General features: G+C 32.3%; 7 protein-coding genes across 10 annotated transcripts; 3 read left to right on the top strand and 4 right to left on the bottom strand.

The window, feature by feature from the left end:
• Positions 1 to 732: 732 nt before the first annotated feature.
• On the top strand, positions 733 to 2,948 carry LOC130677304 (nucleoporin Nup37). The gene is made up of 5 exons (XM_057484006.1): positions 733 to 888; positions 1,035 to 1,197; positions 1,301 to 1,495; positions 2,270 to 2,637; positions 2,699 to 2,948. The coding sequence occupies exons 2-5, from the start codon at positions 1,048 to 1,050 to the stop codon at positions 2,946 to 2,948; spliced, it is 963 nt and encodes a 320-aa protein (XP_057339989.1). The 5' UTR covers positions 733 to 888; positions 1,035 to 1,047.
• A 73-nt stretch (positions 2,949 to 3,021) lies between these two features.
• Positions 3,022 to 7,226, bottom strand: LOC130677303 (gem-associated protein 5). The gene is made up of 2 exons (XM_057484005.1): positions 7,095 to 7,226; positions 3,022 to 7,001 (listed from the first exon to the last, which is right to left on the bottom strand). Exon 2 carries the CDS (start codon positions 6,991 to 6,993, stop codon positions 3,022 to 3,024), a length of 3,972 nt encoding a protein of 1,323 aa, XP_057339988.1. The 5' UTR covers positions 6,994 to 7,001; positions 7,095 to 7,226.
• A 1,465-nt stretch (positions 7,227 to 8,691) lies between these two features.
• LOC130677899 (ER membrane protein complex subunit 3) lies at positions 8,692 to 10,176 on the top strand. Its single transcript, XM_057484808.1, has 3 exons — positions 8,692 to 8,928; positions 9,009 to 9,265; positions 9,327 to 10,176. The coding sequence occupies exons 1-3, from the start codon at positions 8,780 to 8,782 to the stop codon at positions 9,698 to 9,700; spliced, it is 780 nt and encodes a 259-aa protein (XP_057340791.1). The 5' UTR covers positions 8,692 to 8,779; the 3' UTR covers positions 9,701 to 10,176.
• LOC130677898 (deaminated glutathione amidase) lies at positions 9,763 to 12,157 on the bottom strand. 2 transcript variants are annotated; one of them, XM_057484807.1, is made up of 5 exons: positions 11,984 to 12,157; positions 11,768 to 11,907; positions 11,316 to 11,659; positions 10,207 to 10,419; positions 9,763 to 10,124 (listed from the first exon to the last, which is right to left on the bottom strand). In XM_057484807.1, the coding sequence occupies exons 1-5, from the start codon at positions 12,031 to 12,033 to the stop codon at positions 9,966 to 9,968; spliced, it is 906 nt and encodes a 301-aa protein (XP_057340790.1). In that variant the 5' UTR covers positions 12,034 to 12,157; the 3' UTR covers positions 9,763 to 9,965. The 2 variants fall into 2 exon arrangements, with proteins under 2 accessions (XP_057340790.1, XP_057340788.1); XM_057484805.1 differs by having other exon boundaries at positions 11,316 to 11,678; positions 11,766 to 11,907; positions 11,984 to 12,153.
• A 1,347-nt stretch (positions 12,158 to 13,504) lies between these two features.
• Positions 13,505 to 16,756, bottom strand: LOC130677894 (uncharacterized). The gene is made up of 3 exons (XM_057484799.1): positions 16,018 to 16,756; positions 15,413 to 15,632; positions 13,505 to 15,281 (listed from the first exon to the last, which is right to left on the bottom strand). The coding sequence occupies exons 1-3, from the start codon at positions 16,072 to 16,074 to the stop codon at positions 13,558 to 13,560; spliced, it is 2,001 nt and encodes a 666-aa protein (XP_057340782.1). The 5' UTR covers positions 16,075 to 16,756; the 3' UTR covers positions 13,505 to 13,557.
• Positions 16,757 to 16,929: 173 nt separating this feature from the next.
• LOC130677896 (probable cytochrome P450 301a1, mitochondrial) lies at positions 16,930 to 20,478 on the top strand. Of its 3 annotated transcripts, none has more exons than XM_057484802.1 (10): positions 16,930 to 17,066; positions 17,562 to 18,010; positions 18,084 to 18,200; positions 18,266 to 18,342; positions 18,398 to 18,599; positions 18,671 to 18,833; positions 18,891 to 19,060; positions 19,120 to 19,198; positions 20,038 to 20,241; positions 20,324 to 20,478. In XM_057484802.1, exons 2-10 carry the CDS (start codon positions 17,571 to 17,573, stop codon positions 20,429 to 20,431), a joined length of 1,560 nt encoding a protein of 519 aa, XP_057340785.1. In that variant the 5' UTR covers positions 16,930 to 17,066; positions 17,562 to 17,570; the 3' UTR covers positions 20,432 to 20,478. The 3 variants fall into 3 exon arrangements, with proteins under 3 accessions (XP_057340785.1, XP_057340786.1, XP_057340784.1); XM_057484803.1 differs by lacking the exon at positions 16,930 to 17,066 and adding an exon at positions 17,124 to 17,409; XM_057484801.1 differs by lacking the exon at positions 16,930 to 17,066 and adding an exon at positions 17,124 to 17,475.
• On the bottom strand, positions 20,235 to 23,974 carry LOC130677895 (probable cytochrome P450 49a1). Its single transcript, XM_057484800.1, has 10 exons — positions 23,343 to 23,974; positions 22,972 to 23,218; positions 22,767 to 22,883; positions 22,615 to 22,691; positions 22,349 to 22,544; positions 22,115 to 22,277; positions 21,868 to 22,037; positions 21,570 to 21,648; positions 21,284 to 21,496; positions 20,235 to 20,620 (listed from the first exon to the last, which is right to left on the bottom strand). The coding sequence occupies exons 1-10, from the start codon at positions 23,542 to 23,544 to the stop codon at positions 20,504 to 20,506; spliced, it is 1,581 nt and encodes a 526-aa protein (XP_057340783.1). The 5' UTR covers positions 23,545 to 23,974; the 3' UTR covers positions 20,235 to 20,503.
• Positions 23,975 to 24,131: the final 157 nt, after the last annotated feature.

Raw genomic sequence — 24,131 nt, 5'->3', positions numbered from 1 at the left:
TTAATCATAATAGAAAAATATAAATGATTAATTACTTTGAACGTCACATAGGGGAAAATGGTTGAATGTAAAGCATTCGGGTTTAAAATTTAAGCATGTAGTAATTATTACCCAATACAGGAACAGTATGCGGAATAATATAAACGATAGGGAGGCATTAGTCGCCGCGTCGTGGCAATCGCTATCACGTTTGTGGTTTTATCATTCATATTCCAGACTAAAGTGCCACGGATTTCTCTGCCCACAAATTTATTTACTAATTAATAAATAATATTAATGTATATAATTATACAATATATTCAATTATTTTGTCAAATTATATTCTACAAATCCGTTTAAATTATTCTATAAACTTTATACGAATAAATCAATCATACTGACGGAATGTTAATAAATTATTCATTTATTCCGTATGGCAAATTAATATCTATACTATTACATAAAATTTAATTATTCAATCGATCGTTTCAATGAAATTTTAATTTACACTCCCTTTATTTTCCAAAGATTCAATAAAAAATAATTATTTATTCACTTAATTTCCGTAAGTAGGAAAACATTAAAAGAAAATTTGGTAAAGTAATTTTTGAATTTTAAACCGCAAAAAATAATTGCGCGCGCAGCTGATTGAATTTTTAAAAATTTTAGAAGATCGCACCAAATTGTGCGTCACTCTTTGCAAGTGCGTTCTTTGATTTTAAATTCTGGCGCGTGCGCATCACCGCGGGAGCGCATGCGCAGTAGAAATAACAGTTTTCCCACAAAAACGCGCACCTCACACGATGTAAACAAACACTATTCACCACGACTGATTTTAATATTTAAATTATTTACTCAAAATAACTGTCAAAATTTTTTATCAACCGCATATTTGTAATCCTGTATAAGGTAAATACTATCATGACAATTTTAATAAAAAATTAAGCAAATCATAATTTTAAATATACGTTCGAAACTTTATTTTTGGTTATATAACCTATTATATTTGTTTGCTTCTATGAAAATTCAAATTATTTAATTGTTCTTTTTTTTAGCACTGTCAAAAAAATGGATGAAGTATTAGCGTGTCCACCGACTTATAAATTAAATTTTCCTGAACAAGTTCATGCAGTTGAATTTTCCCCTTTTGAATGGTCACAAAATTTGATTTGTATCGCTTTCGACGAAGAAGTGTCAGTTGGAAGTATCAAATTCCCGGTAAATTTTTCCGCACAATTATTCAGTCAACAAAAAATTTTTCGTACTCGTTTTAATTTCAAGTAGTTGATAATATTTTTAATAATTTTTTTATTGATCACAGGACAATGATGATGTAGAAGAAGTTATTTTTTCTCCACTACGTACATTCCATCATGAAACTCGGATTCATTCGCTAGCATGGAGTCCAGAAACGTCATTGAGTGTCGTACCTAAAGTATTATCATTTGGAGTTGCCGGTTCTGACTTTAAAATAAGATTGTTCAACAGTGATTTGAATGAGAAAGACGTTTTCGAGGTAAATATTTTATATTCATTATTGTAGGAATTAATGAAAGAATTCCTGATTAAACTGAATTCGACCGAATTAAAAATTTTAATTCTGTTATATTCTGTCAAATTCTGCAAAACAGAATTCAACTGAATTGAAAATTTTAATTTGAATTGAACAGAATAAAAGTGATTTAAAAATTTGAGAATAAAGTTAGCAGACATTTAAAAATTTTTGGATGGTTTTTACAAAAAAATGAACATTAAAAAAAATATTTTGAAAAATTGCACGTATAGTTTATGAAATTTTCGACATGTGCATTTTTTTAAAAATATATTTTTTTCATTATTTATCTGTTAAAAAAAATGTTTTTTAATTTCGAATGTCTGCTAACTTTACTATCATTTTAAAAATTTCAAATTCGTTTTAATTCACTTTAATTCGGATTCAGAACCAGAAATTGGATAATTACTTTCGAATTAATCAGGATTAAATCGAATAGAATTATTTAAACTCGTTTTAATTTGGACAAATTCTGTTTTTCCTGCCGAATTAGACAGAATTCATTTTTAAGCTAGGCGACGAATTAACAGAATTTATCTGAATTCAATAGAGTTAAAAATTTAATTCTGTTTAATTCGATCGAATTCAGTTGTTTAATCAGGGATATTACGTGACAGGGGATGATTTCAGACCAGGGTGAAGTTGGCTACCTAGGGCTGACATCACCCAGACTATTGCACTGAAACTTAAAGTTTCGATGCTGGTATCAAGAGAAAATAATTTTAAATCGGGTTTCAGGTTCTAGAAGGGCACAAAGATTATATTAACGCGATAGCATACGAATCAGAGGGTGAACTGTTAGCATCAGTATCAGATGATCACACGTGTAAACTATGGGCAGTAAAAGAAACTCCAAAATTAGTAGCAACTTTCTACTTAAAATCTCCTGGGATGAGTGTCTGCTGGCACAATGAAGAGTCCGGCAAGCTGTTGGTTGCTGAAAAAAATGGACTCATACGTCTGTATAATGTAAGGAGTCAAAAAGCCATAATGTCAATGGACGCCGGTGTCGTTCCACTCATGTCTGCCGACTGGAGCCTCAATCCCCTGAAAGTCGCTTGCGTTTCCGCTGGCGAATTACTTGTCTGGGATGTCTCTCGGCCCAGGTAATTATCAAACACCTAGACAATTTATTACAGTTGCAATAATTTATTTATGTGCTTGCAGCCGACCAGTTTTCAGCCGCACGCTTCATACAGAAGGTAGTTTGGTAATTAAATTTTCACGGGGCAATGAGAATCTGGTGGCGGGTATCGGCCGACCGGACAATATACTTAAAGTTATTAATTTAAAAACAAAACATGTTGTACTGAGTGGTAAATTAAAACTCATTGGTGGTCTTAATTGGCACTACAAGTTACCATACGTGTGCGCTGGTAGTGACAGAGAATTATTATTCTGGCGTGTTAGTTCATAATTATATTTTTTTATTAAATACAATTCATACTTTAATAAAAAAATTATAAAAAATATAAAAATAAATTATTTAATTATGATACAGCTTTAGTCCACAATCCTGTGATAATATTTTTGAATTCCGACTCTTCATCATTTAGAAGACTTGATAATTCGGTGACTTTACTGTAGATAACAATGGGACTAGGTACACAATTACGTTCATCGATGAATTTCTTTTTTTCCAATCGAACTTTATTCAGTCGCTCCCTTAGACTTGAATGAGAATCACCATTTACTTTAGTGGGTTCACTATCATCAGCTTCTTGATTGTCTTTCGACGAGCTGCCGATTGTGGTAGCAAGTGAAGCTTCGAGTTTTGATATTTCGGATGTCACTGTCCAGTACTTGACTGCTGCGGGGTCTAGACCGTCTGCTAGAGTCTTCTTGATGATATCTACGACATTATTGACATCTAGATTATCAGTAGACTCTGGAGATCCGTTGAGTTTATCAACTAGCCAGCTGCTGAGAGCGAGACACAGATAAGCGCGGTAGCTTTTGAAGATTGGTTTGTCATCATCAAAACTTGCGGTAAAAGGTTTCAAAACAGCTAGAATACTTAGTAAGTAACTGATGCGTGGTTCATTTTTAGGTTTCATTATTTCGTACTGTGAAATTATGCCCAGAGCGGCTACGATGTGATAAATTTGCTGGTCATCGTTGCTGGCTGCCAGAGCCAGGTTATGGCTGACTGACAACCAGAGACTCGACTCGTCTTGAGAAATCGGATAAGTTACATTTACAAGCTTACCATAGGCCTCTAGAGGTTCTAAATGCTGATAACTCTTTTGTAATGCGCCGATCAAGTCGCAAGATGTCTTGCCTTCGACCCATGAGCAAACGAAGGCATCATCAATAGCACGGGCTTTGTTCACTTCCTCTAGAGCCACTAGATGAATCAAACGATACCGTATTGCTGGGAATTGTTCAATTAAATTCCTGGCCACTGAGTAATTAGACTGCAGCAGAGACTGAGTGATGGCTTGGTCAGCTAGTGATTCTGCTAGCTCACTGTCACCAGCAATAATCGCGAGCTCAGCGGCAGTCTTTAGATTAACAACATCAGGCCTTCGCGCGATAAATTTAGCGGCTCTTATACAATCTCCCAGAAGAAGCGAGCACTGCGCTGCGTCTTCGTACAGTCCAGATTTGGCGGCATGGCTCTCCCAGACCTCGAGTATTTTAGCCAACATCTGGTCTTGTGAGTCTAGTTTACAGCGAGCTAGAGTGTAAGCCTCCCGATACATTTTTGCTTCCATAAATACTTCGATAGCTTGATAAATCTTGTGGATTATTAAGAAATAAGCAACTGCTTTGGTTATATTTGATTCAAGTACCAGCTGAGTTGCGTAAGCTTCACACATTTCTTTCCAGGTTTTCATGGACAGCATTGGGGACAACGATACCATGAAATCATTCAGCCGTCTTTCTTTTGCGGCGTTTTGTAATTGGTCCCGCAGATCGCCAGTCCATAGGCTCAGTTCCGTTGCCATTGTGTGCTGGCCCTGCGAAGTGAATGTCGTCAGTTCATTTTTAATTACAGACATCATTTCATTTTCATCACCAAATATTGAAAGTAAATCATCGGCGTCATTGTCACCGTCAGTATTATCTGACGATTTAGTGCTCTGAGCTTTCATTTTTCGCGCGATTTTCAAACAATTTTTCAAAGCAACGTCTTTATTATTCATCATCTTACGATAAACTGGTAAAAAAGTCTTCTTAGTTTTTTTATCTCTCGTTACTTTTGTCTCTGATTTAATCGACAGCTGATCCAACTCTGATGTAAGACTTTCAGAAGATTCAACAGTAGCGCCAGCGATACTGACTTCGCATTCCGCAGGTTTACTTACTCCTGCCTTTGAGTTCTTTGATTTTTTATTCTTACTCTTGTTCTTCTTGACTTCAGTCATCACAGGCATCACTACCTGCTGATCAGAAATTCTCCAAATACGCAAACTGAAGTCAACAGAACCAGTGATGATTAAATCAGAATTAACTGGACTCCACATGCATGAATATACTGGGCCACGATGGCCGGTGTAAGTAGCGATCAGCTCCTGCGTCTCAATATTCCAAACCTGAGCAGTCGAGTCGTAACTTCCGCTGACGAGTTGCCCGCTGATGTGAGGATTCCACCCAAGACTGACCACGCGATCTGCATGACCGCTGAGAGTACACACAACTTTGTGCGTTACCGAGTCTTTGACTTCTTTGTCTCCGGTATCGCCATTTTCGTTACCTTTTGGACTATCAATCATGATGGTCATGTCAAAGATCGTAATTTTGTTAGTGTTGGTAGAAACAGCCATATAATTTCTCATGGGAGAGAACTCCAAGTCCGTCAGAGTACTGTCAGGATGCCAAGCGATGCACTGCACAGCTTTTTTCAATACAAATATTGGTTTTCCGCAAGCTTTAAGCTCGCGATCCTTGAAAGAGATGGACCCATCCTCGAACCCGATCGCCACGCACCCAAAGTCCGGTTTCCAAGCAAACTCCGTGCAATCTTTTTTAATTACAACCTGCGGCGGTTCGTTGGCTTTCTCTGGATTGAAGCAAACGAGTTCATTGTCTGCGCAGGAGTAAAGTCCGTATTTACTGGAACCCGGTCGCGGGGCCCAAGCGAGAGAGTAAACAGTACGTCGATGATGCTGGCGGTAGAGAGTGGGCAACTTGGTCGTGTTGTTGGTATCAAATGCACCAACACGTCCTTCGGCGGTACCGAAAGCCAGAATATTTTCTTCAGTTGGGTGCCAAGCTATCGCGGTAACTCTTCCCATGATCTTCTGCCACATACAGGTCACGTTGACTGAATTTTCATGCGGCTCCGTGAGGTTCCAGAGCCGCAGGACCATGTCACCTGATCCGTATGCTATCAGCGAAGTGTCCAAAGGGCAGGAAGCCATGCAGTAAATAAAACCACCTTGGGTGGGTACACTGTGCTCGACATGACACTCATTACCGTTGATACTACTGCAAACTACTTGACGATCTTGGGCAGTTGTCCAGACTAGTCGAGAACTCTTTCTCCAGTTTTCATTCTGGTCATCGGCACTTGGAACACTGGATATTGAAAAAAGTCCACGGGCATGGTGACCGTGGATTAGTCTCCATATTTTTTTACCTGATCCCAAGTCCATGGCCAGCAGTTCACCGAATGAAGAACTGGCAAGCAGACACTTAGGTTCTATCCAGCACAAAGCTGTAAAATGACCAGGACCACTGAGTTTTGACCGATGCTGATTTGAATCTTGAGGAGCACTTGGTAAAGTAAACTGTGATTCGAATCTGCCGTCTCCACCAGCGCGCCAGATGAACACAGACTTGTCTTTAGCTCCTGAAGCAAGCAACAAGTCATCAGATGTACCATCACCGTCATTAAATATATTTATTTTTGAAGGACACCATGATAAGCTAGTAATTTCAGTGTCATGACCACGTAGCTTGTAAATAATTGATCCAGAACCTTGAAGATTTACAACATAAACAAGTCCAGCTTTGGTGCCGACAGCAACGATATTAGACTTGTGAGGACAGAATCTGATGCACGTTGCTGTCATTTTACCAAGCGTTATTGTTTGACAGGCGTTGAAACTGGTGTTCCATGACAAAATTACTCCATCAACGCTGACACAGCACACATGAGTTGGATCACTTACTGACCAATCAACTCCTACTACTTTCTGCTTGCTGTCCAGGTACGACTGGGACTGAACTGCGCTCATAGTCTCCAAGTCCCAAATTCTAATAATATTTTCATCGCCACCAGACAGCAGGAGACGTTTCCCAGGTCCGTAGTCCGGACAAAATGATACAGAACTCACTCGATCAGTATGAGCGTCAGTTATTACAGAATAATCACGAGCTTTGGTGACAACTCCTGGAGGTTTGGATACGACGATCATGTTCTTGGACCCCCAAGCCACTGTGCCATCTCTCGCGCATGATAGTATCGTGGTCAGATACCAATTTGGGGATGGAGGCAGTGTCACTTCATTCATTTTTTATGCTAAAAAAAATAATTGTCATTTATTGACAAAAACCTTTGAGGTTAACCGGCTTTTTATTCCTGATAAAAAATTATATTAATTTGAATACTTACGTTTTTTAATAAAACTTAACACTTAAATGATAAATTTATGTTTTAAATTTGTTATTTATTTACTAATTATGAGGTAATTGTTGTTGTCAATACGTTTAATCACTAGGGTTAATCCTACTCCTCAAAAAATTATTTAAATGAGCGGTTTTTAAAAATGGCGCCAACTCAATTTTATTTAAATTTAAATACTGTGTTGGTTATTTTTAATTTTAAAAAAGTTATTAATTTATTAATTACTATTATTACTTGCGCGGTAAATTTAAATATTTGAAAAATTAATTATTAAAAATTGAAGACAAATTAAAATTCGTACGTTAAAATAAAATGGCGGCAGAATATGATAGAAAAATATTTGAAAAATGAAAAAAAAAACACTTAAGTGTTTGAACAAACCTTGGTGGAGAAATAATGTGCAGAAGGGTGTCCTAAATACACTTGGAGATTTGAATTAAATTGCTCCAAGTGTATTGCAGCTAAAAAACGTCACTTAACTGCTATTTCCCACCAGACGATGCCAGATGATTTTGCTCAGGAACTTGGAAGTTATCAGCATCAGCCATCAGCAACAATTTACACTAGCACTAAACACTCAACACTTAACGACACCACAGACACTTTGCACAATTTAAATTTTACTAACACTGCACATTTCAATTAAACAATTACTATGAGCAATAAATTTTATGGATGATTCCGCGAATTAACTGCAATACTGTGTTTCAATTTAAACGTAAAGAACAAAGAAGGATCTAGATTACACTGCCATTGTCGAGATGATACTGACTGTTGCTATTGGACCACCAGTTGATACAAAACAATCGATTTCGCGATTCTCTCGCCCCCCACTCTAGCAAACATTTGAGCGTCGAATACAGCGACGCGCAGCAGCGCTAACTTGGCGCGAAATTTCAAAATTGAAATTTAATTTTATTAAAAATTAATTGTGTCAATAATTACGATCCTGAAGCTAGCAGACAATTAAAAATTTTTGGATTTTTTTTGAACACTTACATTTGAAGAACAAAAAAAACTAAAAATATGCACATGTAGAAAATTGAAAAGACTACAAGTGCAATTTTTTTAAATATTTTTTTTTCATAATTTATCGTTTGTTAAAAAATCCAAAAATTATTAGACGTCGGCTAATTTCAGTATCATTCAATAATTATATTAATTAGGATGCGTTCGGAATTTTTTTTAATTTTATAGACAAGTTTGATTATACTGAAGTTAGCCGACGTCTAATAATTTTTGGATTTTCTTTTAGACGGTAAATTATAAAAATAAAAAAATTTGAAGAAATTGCACCTGTAGTTTTTTAAATTTTCTACATGTGCGTATTTTTAGTTTTTTTTTTTTGTAACTGATTTGTTGAAAAAAAAATCGGAAAATTTCTAATTGTCTGTTTACTTCAGGATCATCAAGTTTGGTTTAAAAAAATCAGTAGCATTAATTTTTAAATTGAAATAAAATAATTGTGAAAAAATCAAACGCTATATTGTTTAACTGACGGGAATTATTTTTCCCGCCTTGGAAATTACCACCAACGCCTCATGCTGAATTTATTAAAACTCCAATAAAAGTAGTGGGGGTAAATGAATTATAAAAATATAAATAACCTAATTTGAGTAAGTCAACAGAATATAGTTAGTGCATTTAAATATTTAAATAAATAAAAGGTAGATATGGCTGAGTTGCTGCTGGATCCGAATATTCGTGGATGGGTTTTTTTGCCAATTGTTGTGATAACATTTCTCGTTGGCATAGTAAGACATTATGTGTCTATTTTACTTGCATCACAGAAAAAAGTTGAAATTCATCAGGTTCAAGATAGGTACGTGTCATATTATTACTCATACTCCAATAGTTGATCAATAATTTTTATGTTTATTTATTTATTTATTTATTTTTCAGTCAAGTTATGATCAGATCAAGATTATTACGTGAGAACGGTCACTACATTCCAAAGTCTGCATTTTTAATTCGTAGGCATTTTTTTAATAATGAAGAAACTGGATATTTTAAAACACAAAAACGCGCACCAGTGTCACAAAACCCGATGACTGACCCAAGTATGATGACTGACATGTTGAAGGGTAACGTTACGAATGTACTGCCTATGGTACTTATTGGTGGTTGGATCAACTGGATGTTCTCTGGATTTGTTACCAGTAAGTCAATAATTAAATGCTAATTAAATATCGCAACTAAAAAAATATTCAAAAATTTTAGCAAAAGTGCCATTCCCATTGACGTTAAGATTCAAACCGATGCTCCAACGAGGAATAGAACTCGTCACTCTAGATGCTGCCTGGGTGTCATCAGCCTCCTGGTATTTCCTCAACGTCTTTGGGCTCCGTTCAATCTACACTTTGGTGCTGGGAGAAAATAACGCAGCGGACTCGTCAAAAGTCTTGCAAGATCAAGTCTCAGGAGCCGCGATGTCGATGCCACCGGATCCAAAAGCGGCATTCAAGTCTGAGTGGGAAGCCCTAGAAATTTGCGAGCACAATTGGGCGTTGAATGGCCTCGACATGGAGCTGACTGGCAGCCAGACCAAAGGAGACACCACCGATAACATTTACCACCAAAGTAGAAATCATTGATAGACTAATTATATATATATTTATTTAATTAATAAATTTAACAATCATGTAATTAATAACAATTTATTATGAGTGTGAATACAGCAGACATCAGACAAATTTAAAATTATAAATAAATAGAGCAAATAATTTTTAAAAAATGCACTTATAGATTTTTAAATTTTTTAAATGTGCATTTTTTTTTAATTTTATTTTATTAATTATTTAGTCTATTAATTAATAGTTTTAAATTTATCTGATGTCTGTTACATTCACGCTCATCAATTTATTTGATATCTATTGATGGATACAAATCAGTGCGTCGATGTTTATTGCATGGCATATTGTCACGTATTTTATTTAGTAATTTTAAATCTATTTCACCGATCGCAATTCCAGTTTTTTCAGAACACTGGGCTATTATTGTGCCCCAGGGATCTACAATCTATAAATATATATTTATTAATAATAAAAAATTCATTTTTTTTGTTATTTAACTTATGATTTTATTGTAATGAATTATTTACCATCGCATGACCCCAACTGACGCGTTTTTTATTATGAGTACCAGTTTGAGCAGCAGCAATAACGTAGCACTGGGTTTCAATAGCACGTGATCGCAATATTATTTCCCAGTGTCCAGCTCCAGTCTGATAGGTAAATGCTGATGGATATGTCAGTACTTGAGCTCCTGAATTGCGTAACGCTAATGACAATTCCGGAAATCGCATATCATAGCACTTTAAAATAATCAAGGAGTAAATTACATATGCAATAGGGTGAGCCAAAAAAACCAACCTATCGAATTTACGTCTTAAAAAGGACCTATATATCGAGAAAAAAGTTCTCCCATTGGGCAAAATTTTTAGCTCAATTTTAAAAGGTGTCGGCCATTTGAAATTTCCCATTTAAATAACATGCAAAAAAATTTTTTTTTATTGAAAATATAATAACTTTTGAACCATGTGAGACAAAAATTCGGCTCTAGAATATTCTTGTAGGGCATTAAATTTCTTAAAAAAAAGTTCTGAGAGTCGAATTTGTAAACTTGATATTTCGTATGCTAACAGGCTATCAAAGTCTAGAGTAAACAGAATCATACAAATTTAAGGCTTTATTTGGATTTTCCAAGTACTTTTCTTTTATTGTGATCTATAACAAAATATTATTTGTTACAACGTGGATATTGTTGATGATTTCATTGCACTACATGTAGAACAAATTTTCTCGTAGTATTGATATTTTTAATAATAAAGCCCTAAATTTGTATGATTCTGTTTACTCTAGACTTTGATGGCCTGTTAGTATACGAAATATCAAGTTTACAAATTCGACTCCCAGGACTTTTTTTAAAGAAATTTAATGCCATACTAGAATATTTTAGAACCGAATTTTTATCTCCCACGGTTCAAAAGATATAATATTTTTAATTGAAAAAAATTTATTTGCATGTTATTTAAATGGGAAATTTCAAATGGCCGACACCTTTTAAAATTGAGCTCAAAATTTTGCCCAATGGGAGAATTTTTTTCTCGATATATAGGTCCTTTTTAAGACGTAAATTCGATAGGTTGGTTTTTTTGGCTCACCCTAATATGCAAGATACCTATTGTTTGAATATATTCATAAAGGATACGATACTGAGACCCAGTTTGCCTGCTGGACTGTCAACAGGATCGACGATCTTGTCTCCGGCGACCACATAATCGGACTCCATTAATCTTACACCGGTTTCTTTGTTCTCCATGTCAAATAAGTGAATTTTCCTGTATGAAGCGACGACTGATCCTTGATTATTTATAACAACGTGGGTGTTTGATATTTTTTCAGAACTATCAAAACGTTTTTCATGCAATCCACCCAATGACAACCAGATGTTCTGCTGCTTTGCCAGGTTTTTGTATCTTGACATCATCAGACCGTCTTGAGATTCGCTCATCGCGACGATGTCTTTCTTGTTGTCTGCTAAATAATCACAAGCTTCTGGAAAAAATGCCATCTGTAATTTTAATATTTATTTAACTACTAGTTTATATTAAATTAATTAATTAATTAATTAAATTTATGTAAATATATGAGTTATTACACAAGCTTGACGTTGCTTGGCTTGAATTACAAGATCCTCGAGGATTGAATAATTTTTTTCTTTATTTTCTGTTGATGTCATCTGACAGACAGCCACCAAAGGATTCATCATCGTTGACATTAATCTTTTTGTCGTACTTTTACTAAAATTTAAATATTTTTGAAACTTATTTTAAAAATTTTAAATAAGTTGACAGGTTAAAAATGTAAACAATTTACTTGAATAAATTATTTGACACCAAGAGTACAACTGATGATACTTTGCTCATTTTGTCACGTCCTTGATTAAAATTTAGTTGATATTTAATTATCTAGATGATAAAATTGATAATTAAATTTTTTTACAAATTGATGTCATTTAAAAAAAATGGACGAGCTAGCGCGCTCATGCGGGTGAAATTGAAAGCAGGCCACTACTCCACTTTTGGACATTTAATACTTCAATTATTATAATTTAAAAAAAAGGTCAAGATTGAGGGGAAGTTCCGATGTAGTAGATTTTGACTGTAATAAAATTGAAAGAACCGCGTACTAATTTTTCAATTATCTGAGTACGTATTTTTTAATTCCTATCCTACTTACATTTTGTTTATTTCAAAATTTGAAATTGAACTGAAGTTAGCCGACGTCTAATAATTTTTGGATTTTATTTTAGACGGTAAATTATAAAAAAAAAAAAATTTGAAAAAATTTCACCTGTAGTTTTTTAAATTCTCTACAAGTGCATGTTTTTAGTTTTTATTTTTTTGTAATTAATTTGCTGGAAAAAAAAATCCGAAAATTTTGAATTATCTGCTAACTTCAGGATCATAAATTTGAAGCGCCAATTGTCAGCTAGACACTGATTTTTTTTAAAACATTTAAAAAATGATACTGAAAGATGAGAGGGAATGTAGCAGACATCAGACAATTTGTAAATTTTAAATAAACAAATTAATTAATTTAAATAATGAAATTTAAAAAAATGCGCGCATTGATTTTTCAATTATTTCAATACGTATTTTTTCATTTCTAATAATTGTCAGTCTCATTCACACTCATTACTGAAAGTAGCAGACGTTAAAAAAAATTGTTTCTTCTAAATAAGCAAATAAAATACTTGTAGCATAAACTTTTAAAAAATGGACATCCGAAACATTAACAAATATGTTTGGCTGTGTTCCAAAAATTGAATTTTACTTACAACTAAATTACTTATTTATAAAAATTACGACATTGGCTAATGAACGGCTACTTTCAGTTTTAATTAAAATATTAATTATATTATAAAACTGGCCCTAAAGTGGACAAAAACGGTAATTCTACTATTTTATAAGCTATACTTATAAATAAAAATAAAAAATAATTAATTAAATATATAAGTAATAAAAATTTTATTGAACTTATGTACAAGCATACACACAAAAATGAATTATTTTTCATAAACTACAAATATTGAGAAAAAATTAATCAACGAATTGAATTATTAATCAGTTTGTAAACTAAAAAATAAAATTCAGTATTTAATAAATTTAAATATTAAGATAATATACGAAGATACATTAATATATATATATATATATATTTAGATTAAATAAATTTTTACTATTATCAGTACATAGTACAAAATATCGACTCGTAATAAAATAATTTATAAAGTTTCATATAATTTTTGTTCGTTAGCAAAATTAAGTCTAAACATTTAATCAAATGTTTCAAAATTATTTTTTTTCGAGAATACAGTAAATATTTTTTTTAAAAATAAATTATTTACATAACTATTGCTAATAATTAAATAAAATTTATCAGTTAATTTAAGCAGGTGATTTTTTTTTGGGCCGCTTATTTTTCTGAGTCGATGTCCAAATATGTCGTTGAGAGTCATAATTATAAAATCCCTGTTTGTATTCACCCCGGATGGGACTCAAGCAGGGTGAAGGAGTGACTGGAGATTTTGTTTTACTGGGTCTGCTCGAGCATCTTTCAGGGGAAATGCTGTTTCTAGAGTTGATCCTTGTTGGGGGTTTCTTTGGCAACGGGATCCAGTATACTTCTTCCTCATCTTCGACGGGATGCGCGCCAGTGTTGGCCTGCATACTCCAATTCATGTCAGGCGATGTTGAAGAAGCATAAACATCACTATCGGAATTTTTAAGTGAAATAGAAGTTGAGTTTGTATGATACATCTCACTTTCATGATCGCTCAACTGGTAATCGTCATGATTGTTGTTGGTGTCTTCCTCGTGGTAGACTGAAGAAATGAATGATCCGTCGTAACTATGATCGACACTCTGTTCTAAAACGTCAACTAATTTCTTGACGAAATTCCTTGAGCCTGGAGTTATTTTTTGTTTCTGGGTGATTTCGCATTTTTTGCGAAACTCTTCAATAATATCTTGAAGTAGGCCTGAATTATTGCTGTCATCTTCTTTGGGATGAATATTCTGACGTAGATGAGCATTTGCATTTAAGATATTTTGTCTGGCTCTCATTGCTCTCAGCTTCTTGGTGGTATCTGGGCAAAGGTAACTAGTACCGGGTGGTAGAATACGATCATGAATATTGCTCTGTACTTTTTTTACAGAATTATCAACTTTTCCCGTTGATGTAACTCCATACATTTTCTTCAAATTCTCCAAATAAGCTAATTTCATGTAATACTCTTGTTTCTTCTCATTGATTGTTTTTTGCCTCAATGCTTCCGCAGATGGTGACATCGAATTCACTGGATTACACTTTTCTTCATAAGACTTAACAGGGACGGGTGATTTTTCTTCATTTGCCGAATAATTAACGGACTCGCGTTTTTCTCTTGATTTATCAGCATTATGTTCAGCCTCGCTGTTGAAAGTCTTTTTCTTCAAAGCTTCGATGATTTCTTGGACGAGTTTGTTACGACGTTTAGGTTTTACAATATTTTCTAAAGCTGGTGATTTTTTGTCACTTATCACAAACGTTTCATTGAGAGTTGGCGAGGGAGTGACACGGGGTGAAATTGATTCATTGGATTCTTCAATCGGCATCAGTAAACTCTGTGATTTGGAATCATTTGGACAGAGATGTAAATACTTTGAAAAATTATTTGAAAATTGACTGTTATCAATGTAGCTGTACGATAAGTCATTATCATATGTCGTAGAATTTAATGACACCTCATCAATCATCACAGTTTTGTAGAGCTGGCCGCAATTATCGAGGTTCGTGACGCGGACACTTGAATTATTTAGCACATCAGAAGTGTCTAAAAGTGACGAGTCGTCTAGCTTTTTGTCCAGATCCAATTTTTTCGGCGGAAAGACGATGTTGATGTTTTCTATCTTCCGGGACGGGGATATTTTTGGAAACGTTCTACTAATATTTAATTTTGCTTTCCGGGTGACTGGTTTTGGTGGTGATATATTTGGTGATATATTTGTAGGACGGTCTAATGATGTTTCCAATAATACTCCGACGGTTTGGTTTTTGTCTTCTTTTTCCACTGGAGTCGCTTTTGGATTAGGATAAGACGAATTCATCTTTAAACGTCCATTCTGAGAGGCTGTAAATAAAATTTAAAAGTTAATAAATAAATTTATTATTTGTTTTAAAAATTTAATTTTGTTATTTTCAATCTGGGTCAATTTTAATTGACAAGATAATTAATGTAATTTAGATAATATTAAAAATTACCATTAAATGTTCGATAAACCATCGGTGATGTGTTGGAAGTCTTGTTCTTGTAATCAGGAGAACGCCAAGTAGGTGGACGCAAATCGATCGGACAATTTCTCGTCAATATTTTTGGCGGCTTCGAGGAATTATTCAAATACCACTCGGGTATAGACAACTTTTCTAAAGATTTCTGCACTCTTACTTCAGCCTCAGTTAGTATTCGCCTGTTTGCTTTACTCTAAAATAAATTAAAAAGTAATTAGAGTAAAAAATTAATAATCATGTAAAATTAATGATCTTGTAATTAAAAAACAATTTAAAGTTTTCGGACTTTTTTTTTTCAACAAATCAATTAGAAAAAAAAAATATGCACGTGTAGAAAATTAAAAAATCTATGAGTGTAATTTTGTAAAATATTTTTTTTTCAACAAATCAATTAAAAAAAAAAAAAAAAAAAAAAACTAAAAATGTGCACGTGTAGAAAATTAAAAAATCTATGAAAAAAAATCTAAAAATTATTCGATGTCGGCAAACTTCAGTATCATAAAAATTATCAATTAAAATTTTTGAAATTTGCACGGCCATTAAAAATTGTGTCTAAAATATAATTTATTTAAATTTACCTTCACATCAGGAGAATCAAGCATATTCCTTTTAATCCAACTTGTTGAATCAGTCATGATGTTTAATTTATTTTATTAAAGTCTTGAAGCACAAAAAAAAATTCACAATATTGATGATAAATCACAATTAGCACAATATATATTAAAAACTCAATAATCGAAAATAAATTGAGCAAATAGTCCGTGTAGGTGTAATTTCACTCAAGAAAAATGAACTACTAGTCTGGCGAAGAGATCAATACGTGTTGAAAGCTTGAACACTCGACGAGAAATGATAATTGAGTGAGGAAGTGAAGAAGCCTAGAAGCTACCACCCCCACTAGGTGACAAAAACTTGGGGATAAAATAAAGGTAAGTAAATTTTTCTGACCAATGACAAGCGGCTATTTAATCCTCGGTGTACTTGAGACGTAGGTAAAATTTGAGGTACAAGGGTCCGAGTTAAAACCTTGAAAATTTTTTCCCAATTGTCCGATCCTTCTTTGCAGGTAATGAATTTTGAATATTATATTTTATATATACTGTCCACTTGAACGTCTGAACTCAAGACTTATATTTCTACAAAGTTATTTTAAATTTAACTAGAAAAGTATTTATGACTTAAGTATAAGTGTAAATAAAGCCCTTGGGATTTTCGTTAAATTTTCTGAGTCGTGTCCCAGCAGGTTGTAAAATTTCTATTGTTCTTCATTTGGGTTCATATATTTGAGTCGCATGAAATTTTTACATTTGAGTTTTACCTTTAAAATATTTTAATTTTAAATATACACGTTATTAATTATTACGTTAGAGTTAATTTTAAAAATTAAATATCTTTATAAATATTTTGGAGCAGCATATAAATTATAATTCGCTGACGTTTAAATAAAACGTTACATATGGGAGAAGTGGAAAGAGAATGTGAAAGGTGGGATCTCCTTGACAGTTTTTTAATACTTCAACTCATATGTCTAGTATACATCAAGTACTCATATGAGTAGCAAACACTCGTATGGTTTAAAACTAAAAGTTTATTTAAAAATATTATGACCAGGAAATTTAAATCGACAGTAAGTTATAAATATTTTTAAATACTTGTTGAATGTATATCTACTAATTTCTTCAGATTTATATCGAACAATGCTAAGTATTATTTAAATCAATTGTGTATTTAAATCTTAATAACGAAATACGTGTTTCTGCTTGAATTTTTGTTAATTTCTCGGTCATCACTGATAAGAATCGTTTTACTGATACCCGCATTACCGGAAAATAAAATGTCTTTGTTTGAATTATTGTTTATTATATTTATTTATTTAAATAATTCAAGTGACTTTCCTTTAAGAACAAACATGTGTTGTGTTGCAAATCAATGATATGTTTTATTAGCTCAAGATGGAGAGAGATAGACAGGTGAAAGTTTTTTATGAATAGTTACTTTTTTTAAAGACGGCCAAGAACGTGATCGTTATTTCATGTGTAACACTTTTGATATTTTTTTTAAAATGATTTAAAAAAAAAAATTTTATAGAAAGAAATTTATTTTTTTGTATAAAATTTTTCAGGCATAAAAAATGGCATTAGTACGATCATATTTAGTACGTAGGCTTGAAAAAATAAGATTTATAAGTAATCAGGCAGTAAACACGTCGAAAGACTATTCATTGGCAGATGATGTGCACACGAATGTAAAACCTTATGAAGAAGTTCCAGGTCCGAAACCACTGCCGATATTAGGAAACACATGGCGCATGTTTCCTATAATTGGACAGTATGAAATCGGGGACGTTGCGGCTATTTCACAGATATTTTATGATAAATACGGTGAAATTACACGACTAACTGGTCTCATTGGCAGGCCGGATTTGCTTTTTGTTTACGATGTCAACGAGATTGAAAGATTGTATCGACAAGAAGGACCAACACCTTTCAGACCTTCTATGCCTTGTCTTGTAAAATATAAAAGCGAAGTCAGGAAGGATTTTTTTGGTGAACTTGCTGGTGTTGTTGGAGTGTAAGCTTTTTATTACTACATAACTCATAATTATTTAATTATCAGGACTTAATAATAAATATTTTTTTTGTAGACATGGAGAACCATGGAAAGAATTTCGTACCAGAGTTCAAAAACCTATTTTGCAACCGCAGACTGTTAGAAAATATATATCGCCTATAGAAGTTGTTACGAACGATTTTATAAATCGGTAATTATTTTTTTTTATAAATGAAATTATTTATTTTATTTACGTAAATATTTTCTTATCTGTAGAATTGATAAAATAAAAAATTCAAATGATGAAGTACCCGCGGATTTTGATAACGAAATTCACAAATGGGCATTGGAGTGTAAGTTTTATTTATTTATGACGATTTATTTTTTATAAATAATATTTTTTAAAAGGTATAGGAAGAGTTGCACTTGATGTAAGACTCGGTTGCTTAGAAGACAATTTGACTGATGATTCGGAGCCACAGAAAATAATAAACGCCGCGAAATTTGCGTTGAGAAATGTCGCTGAGTTAGAATTGAAAGCGCCGTACTGGAGATATATTCCAACGCGTCTGTGGTCGCGTTACGTTAAAAATATGGATTTTTTTATAGAGTAAGACATTTATTTTATTTATTAAAAAGGTAATATAGATATCTTATTCATTGAAATTATAACTATTTAAGAGTTTGTATGAAATATATCGATGCTGCTGTCGAAAGATTGAAAAATAAAAAGTCTGTTAGCGATGCAGACTTATCAGTCATCGAAAGAATATTAGCCAATGAAAAAGATCCTAAAATAGCTTATGTACTGGCTCTTGATCTTATTTTAGTTGGAATTGATACTGTAAGTTAATAAAATTTCTTACATAGTTTTGGATATTTATTAATTTATTTTATTTAGATTTCAATGGCAGTATGCTCGATACTTTACCAAATAGCAACGAGACCAGAAGAACAAGAAAAAATTTACAGAGAATTGGTAAATATTTTACCAGATCCTACAGTTTCGCTGACTATGAAACATCTAGACCAGGCCGTTTACACCAAAGCATTTGTCAGAGAAGTATTTAGGTAATTAAATAAAATTAAATTTTGATATTTTAAATATTATGATAAATGATTACTTGTAGAGTTTATTCAACTGTAATAGGAAACGGACGTACATTACAAAATGATACGGTTATTTGTGGGTATCATATACCTAAAGGAGTAAGTCCGTAGTTTATATAATTATTTAAAAATACACTGAGAAAAAAATTTTCTACTCCTTGATTAAAAACTCCGATTGAAACCAATTAATTCCGATTGAAAGTCTATCGGATTTCAATCGGAACCAATCGGATTCAATCGGAGTCAATCGGATTCAATCGGAAATCAGCGGTTTCAATCGGAGTTTTTAATCAGGGCTGACAACTAAATTTTAGTTATGACAAAAAAATGATTTGATTGCCCATTGCCAATCATATATTTGGTTGTTTTAACTAAATATGTTTTAATCCACCAATAAAACGAGTGATTAGAAACTATGAAATATTTAGTAAAGATAATTACGCATTTAGTAGCAAGAATAAAATCAAATTGATTACCTGTAGTGTTTATAAAGTAGTCATAATGAAATGTATGAGTGATCATTCTAGAGAATGAGTTATTGATAATAATTAAATATTATTTTGAAATGACAGAATATTTATTTCAAAAATAATTTATTTCCGTCACAAGTACTTCTTTTCGTACTGACAAAAATTGTTCAGAAAAAATATTAATCTTCAACATTAATGTCATAGTGTAATACAGTGTACCCACATATTACTGTCGAAAAATTTCAGCGGATATAGAGAGAAATATTAATGTCAACCAAATAGAGTCTATTAAATTATTTGTTAAAAATGATAAAATAGATTATATTGACGTAATAAAATTTAGTTGTCCCAAATAATTTTTAGCTTAATAGAATTCAACAAAACCAATTTAATTGTCCAAAGAGAAATTTTTTCTCAGTGTAAATATAATTTATTTTTCAAGTATGATAATAAATATTTGTATACTAGGTCCAGGTAGTATTTCCGACAATAGTTACAGGAAAAATGGAAAAGTGGGTTGAAAACGCTCATGAATTCAAACCCGAGCGTTGGCTCAAAGAAAACGAAAACAAAAAACTTCACCCTTTCGCTTCATTGCCTTATGGGCATGGCGCGCGCATGTGTTTGGGTCGCAGATTTGCCGACCTTGAGATCCAGGTACTTCTTGCAAAAGTAAGTTTAGCTATTGGATTCCTTGATGAACTTTGAATACTTACATTAAATAAATATTTGTTTTTGTTAAATAATTTTTCAGCTCATACGTAATTACAAACTTGAGTATAATTACGAGCCGCTTAACTACAAGGTCACGTTCATGTACGCTCCTCACGGAGACCTGAAGTTTAGAGTGGTCAAGAGATAACTTTTGTTGAATTGTATTTCATTTACAGTTTTTTTTATAAATTTTATAAAATAATATTTTTAATAAAATGTTTTATTTTAATTCTCGTTTGATAAATTTTAATTTCAACGGCCCCTTTGGTGTGTAGAGTGGATTGATATGATAGTCCATTTTTTCATAATTATATTCCAAACGATATTTCTGAATAATCTGTAAAATAATAATCGGTTATTAAGGTCTAGCTCACACTTTCTATTAAAATAAAAGTTAGTAGACCGAAAATTGCGTGTAGAACAGAGTCATCAAGCATAACTGACGAAATAATGCTTGTGTATTTATTTTTTATTTTCTCTTTGCATTGTAGGAGCAACAAAATTATTATTTATATAAGAAAAAAAATAATAATAAATAATAAATTGTACAGTCATGTAGTTTGCAGTTGTCACAAAACTATAGATAGTGTCATCTGAAGTGTTTAAAAATAAATACAATAGCTCGAGGTTTTTATATTTTGACTCGAAAATTTCACGGTAAAAGATTTTAAGAAGCTCTTAAATTATTCTGTCGTGTCAGAAGCATTGTCCGAGTGTCGCGTCAAGTTTATTGTCATATTTCCATTCTGTCGCCAGCTAAATAAAAATTTCTAGATGTCCTAGTCTCGACATTTTCTAATCCCCGTGTTTACTAGGTATTTTGTAAATTTTATTGTATAATCTGACGCCAGAGGCTCGGATTTTAAAATTTAGTTTAAATAATATTTATCTTCGGCGCGCCAAGTCCATTGTAAAATCATTATCTTTTTCTAATATGAATTTAAATAGCTACAAATACTTTAATTTAGAGTAATCGTCAACACAAGATAACGTTAAGTACCTTACTAATTACGATTATCATTTCGAGATCAGCGAAACGACGGCCTAGACACATGCGCCTTCCAAATCCGAACGGTAACGATGCAAATGAATGATGACACTGTCGTGATTCATTATTGTCGTCATTTATCCATCTTTCTGGGAAATATTTATCACTTTGCTTGAAATATTTTTCTTCATTACTTATTACGTAGTGTTGAAATACTACTTGAACCTAAATATTGATAAAAAAAACTTTTTATCTATTTCTTTACAAAATTGATATACAATTTTTTTTTTACGCTTACCCCTTTTGGAATGTGGTAACCTTTTATTACAGTATCGTTAGTCATACATCTTCCATTACCAATTACTACTGGATACATTCTTAGACATAAAAAAAAATGCTTAATTAATTTTATCGCAGTTAAAAATTTTTGTAATGAACGCGGATAGAATCCGGAGTTAACTTGGAGTGGCTGCGAATTTAAATAAAATCCACAGTACTCGGAAATCACTCCGCTGGAAAAAAAACTCCCTATTCACTCCCGATTTTTTACAGTACAACTATACTCGGTTAATTTTATAAACCACATATATATTTACCTCAAAGTTTCTTTGATACATGCTTTTAAGTATTTCAAATTATCAAGATGTTTACGTTTAATTTTCATATCTTCATGAGGAAGTTCACGATTTATTTCATCAAATAATAAAGATTGTTTGTCTGGGTGTGATGCCAATTGATATAAAATTGAGCCGACTGCATTTGCTGTCTGTGAATGACAAGAAAAAAAATGTATAAATAATTAGCACGTAAAAATATGATACTTATATTATTTATTAAACTCACAGTATCAATTCCGACGAGAAATAAATCAAGCGCGAGTACGGAAGCTAAATTACCATTTTTATTGTCATCAATCTCGAGTACACGTTCCAGTAACGATAAATCACGATTTTTGTCTTTGTACTTTGATTTTTCCATCGCTATCTGCGTGTACTTGATCGTAAAACTGAAATTGTAAAGTATTTAATAAAAAAAAATTTTGTGTGAACATAATAAATTTAATTATTGAAAAATTACTTTAGTAAAGTATCTAACGCACGAACGTAATCACGGTATCTAGGCGTGTTAAATAATTTCCAAAATGGTATTTTTAATTCCAAAATACCAACATTTGTAAAAAATGTATGGACAGCGTCGATGAGTTGTTGGGTTTCGAAATTAGCGTCTTCGTCCATACAACCGAGACGCAAATCCAATGCGACTTTAGCTATTGCTATTAATACAATTACCAATTAAATAATTTTATAAGCTAGTCTATTAATAATTTAGTTAATCAAACTCACATTCAAGTGACCATTTATTTATTTCATTCAAAAAATCATCCGGTACTTCGTCATAATTATTTTTAATTCTATCAATTCTGTGAATAAAATTTATTTATAAAATATATTTTCAAATATTAAATAGGTCATTATCATACAATTATTTTGACAACCTCTTGATAAAATCGAGACTCGATTCTTCAATTGCTCCGACATACAAATTGACAATTCGTGGCTGTAGCATTACTTGCTGCACTTTACTGCGAAATTTATACCAACTTTCACCGTGGCTACAAAAAAAAAATAAAAAAACGTTAAATTACTTCTTACATTTTTCTTTAACAATAACAATGATAATATAAAGTTAAGTAGATTTACACAGCAATAACGCCGGGATTATTTTTGAAAAAATTTTTGCGTAACACATGTTTGTAATAATTGAGCGAAGGCATTGAGGGACGATGGGGCATTATTTCTTCTTGACGGAATATTTTGTGTATTTCATCAGCATCGTAAAGGAAGACCATGTCCGGCCTGCCCATAAGACCTTCTATTTTAACAATATCCCCATACTCTTTGAAAAGACGTTTGGATACTTTGTCGATCTCCTTTATTTTGAAATCGCCTTTTACAAAAAAAACAACTGTCATAAATACATCAGCTTACACTTATTATTAATTTTATATTTTTCCCGGGTGAATAGATACTCGGAGTAATACTTAGTTGAGGTAAATAAATATTTTTATTACCTATGTAAGGAATAAATCGCCATGTGTTACCCAGAAGTGGAATTGGTTTAGGGCCAGGAATTTCCCCGTACGGTCGTACTAAATTTAATTCTTCGGTTGTCAAATTATCAATTACTGCACTTGAATATTTATTTAAATTTATTTTTATTGTTTGACTGGCATTCAAATAGTTTTTAAACATATTTATATTTATTTTAAACATTTTTAATGCAATTATCACAGTACAGAAATTCACAAATTTGTTTTTTCACTCAATTAAATAAATTGGGGCGCGTTCATTTAAATATTAAATAAATTTATTATTTAATATTTACCGATAATGTAAAATTGTTAGACTTTATTGTTTAACGACAAATTTAATACTATTGAGTTTCTTTCCAGGTCTTCAGAAGAAGTCCACCAAGAAAAGTTATAAAATACACTCAAGTGGGAGTGAAGCTATTGTATTGAATCGGGAAGGAGAAATTTAAAAAATATCTGCTCTTAAGTTTACGCGCCGAGGAAAAAGTGATTGCACTTAAGTATAACAACAGAACAATAATTCAATAGTATCTCGTTTTTTTTAATAATAGGTTAGAACCATTAGAATCTCTAATATTCAAGGTCGATCACGCAATTTTTATTTTTTTTATGATTATCAAAACCTCTTACTTTTTTATTTCAAGTGTGAATCTCATCGAATTTCTTCAACCTTGACTTTATTATTATTAATATTATAAAACGTATCTATATAAATATATATTTTTTAAGTTATCGTTATTGTAATTAAAATTATTTAATTACTGCAAT

This window comes from Microplitis mediator, chromosome 11 (genome assembly GCF_029852145.1).
Source record: "Microplitis mediator isolate UGA2020A chromosome 11, iyMicMedi2.1, whole genome shotgun sequence".
Classification (NCBI taxonomy): Eukaryota; Metazoa; Arthropoda; class Insecta; order Hymenoptera; family Braconidae; genus Microplitis; species Microplitis mediator.
This window is presented reverse-complemented; position numbering and strand designations above follow the sequence as displayed.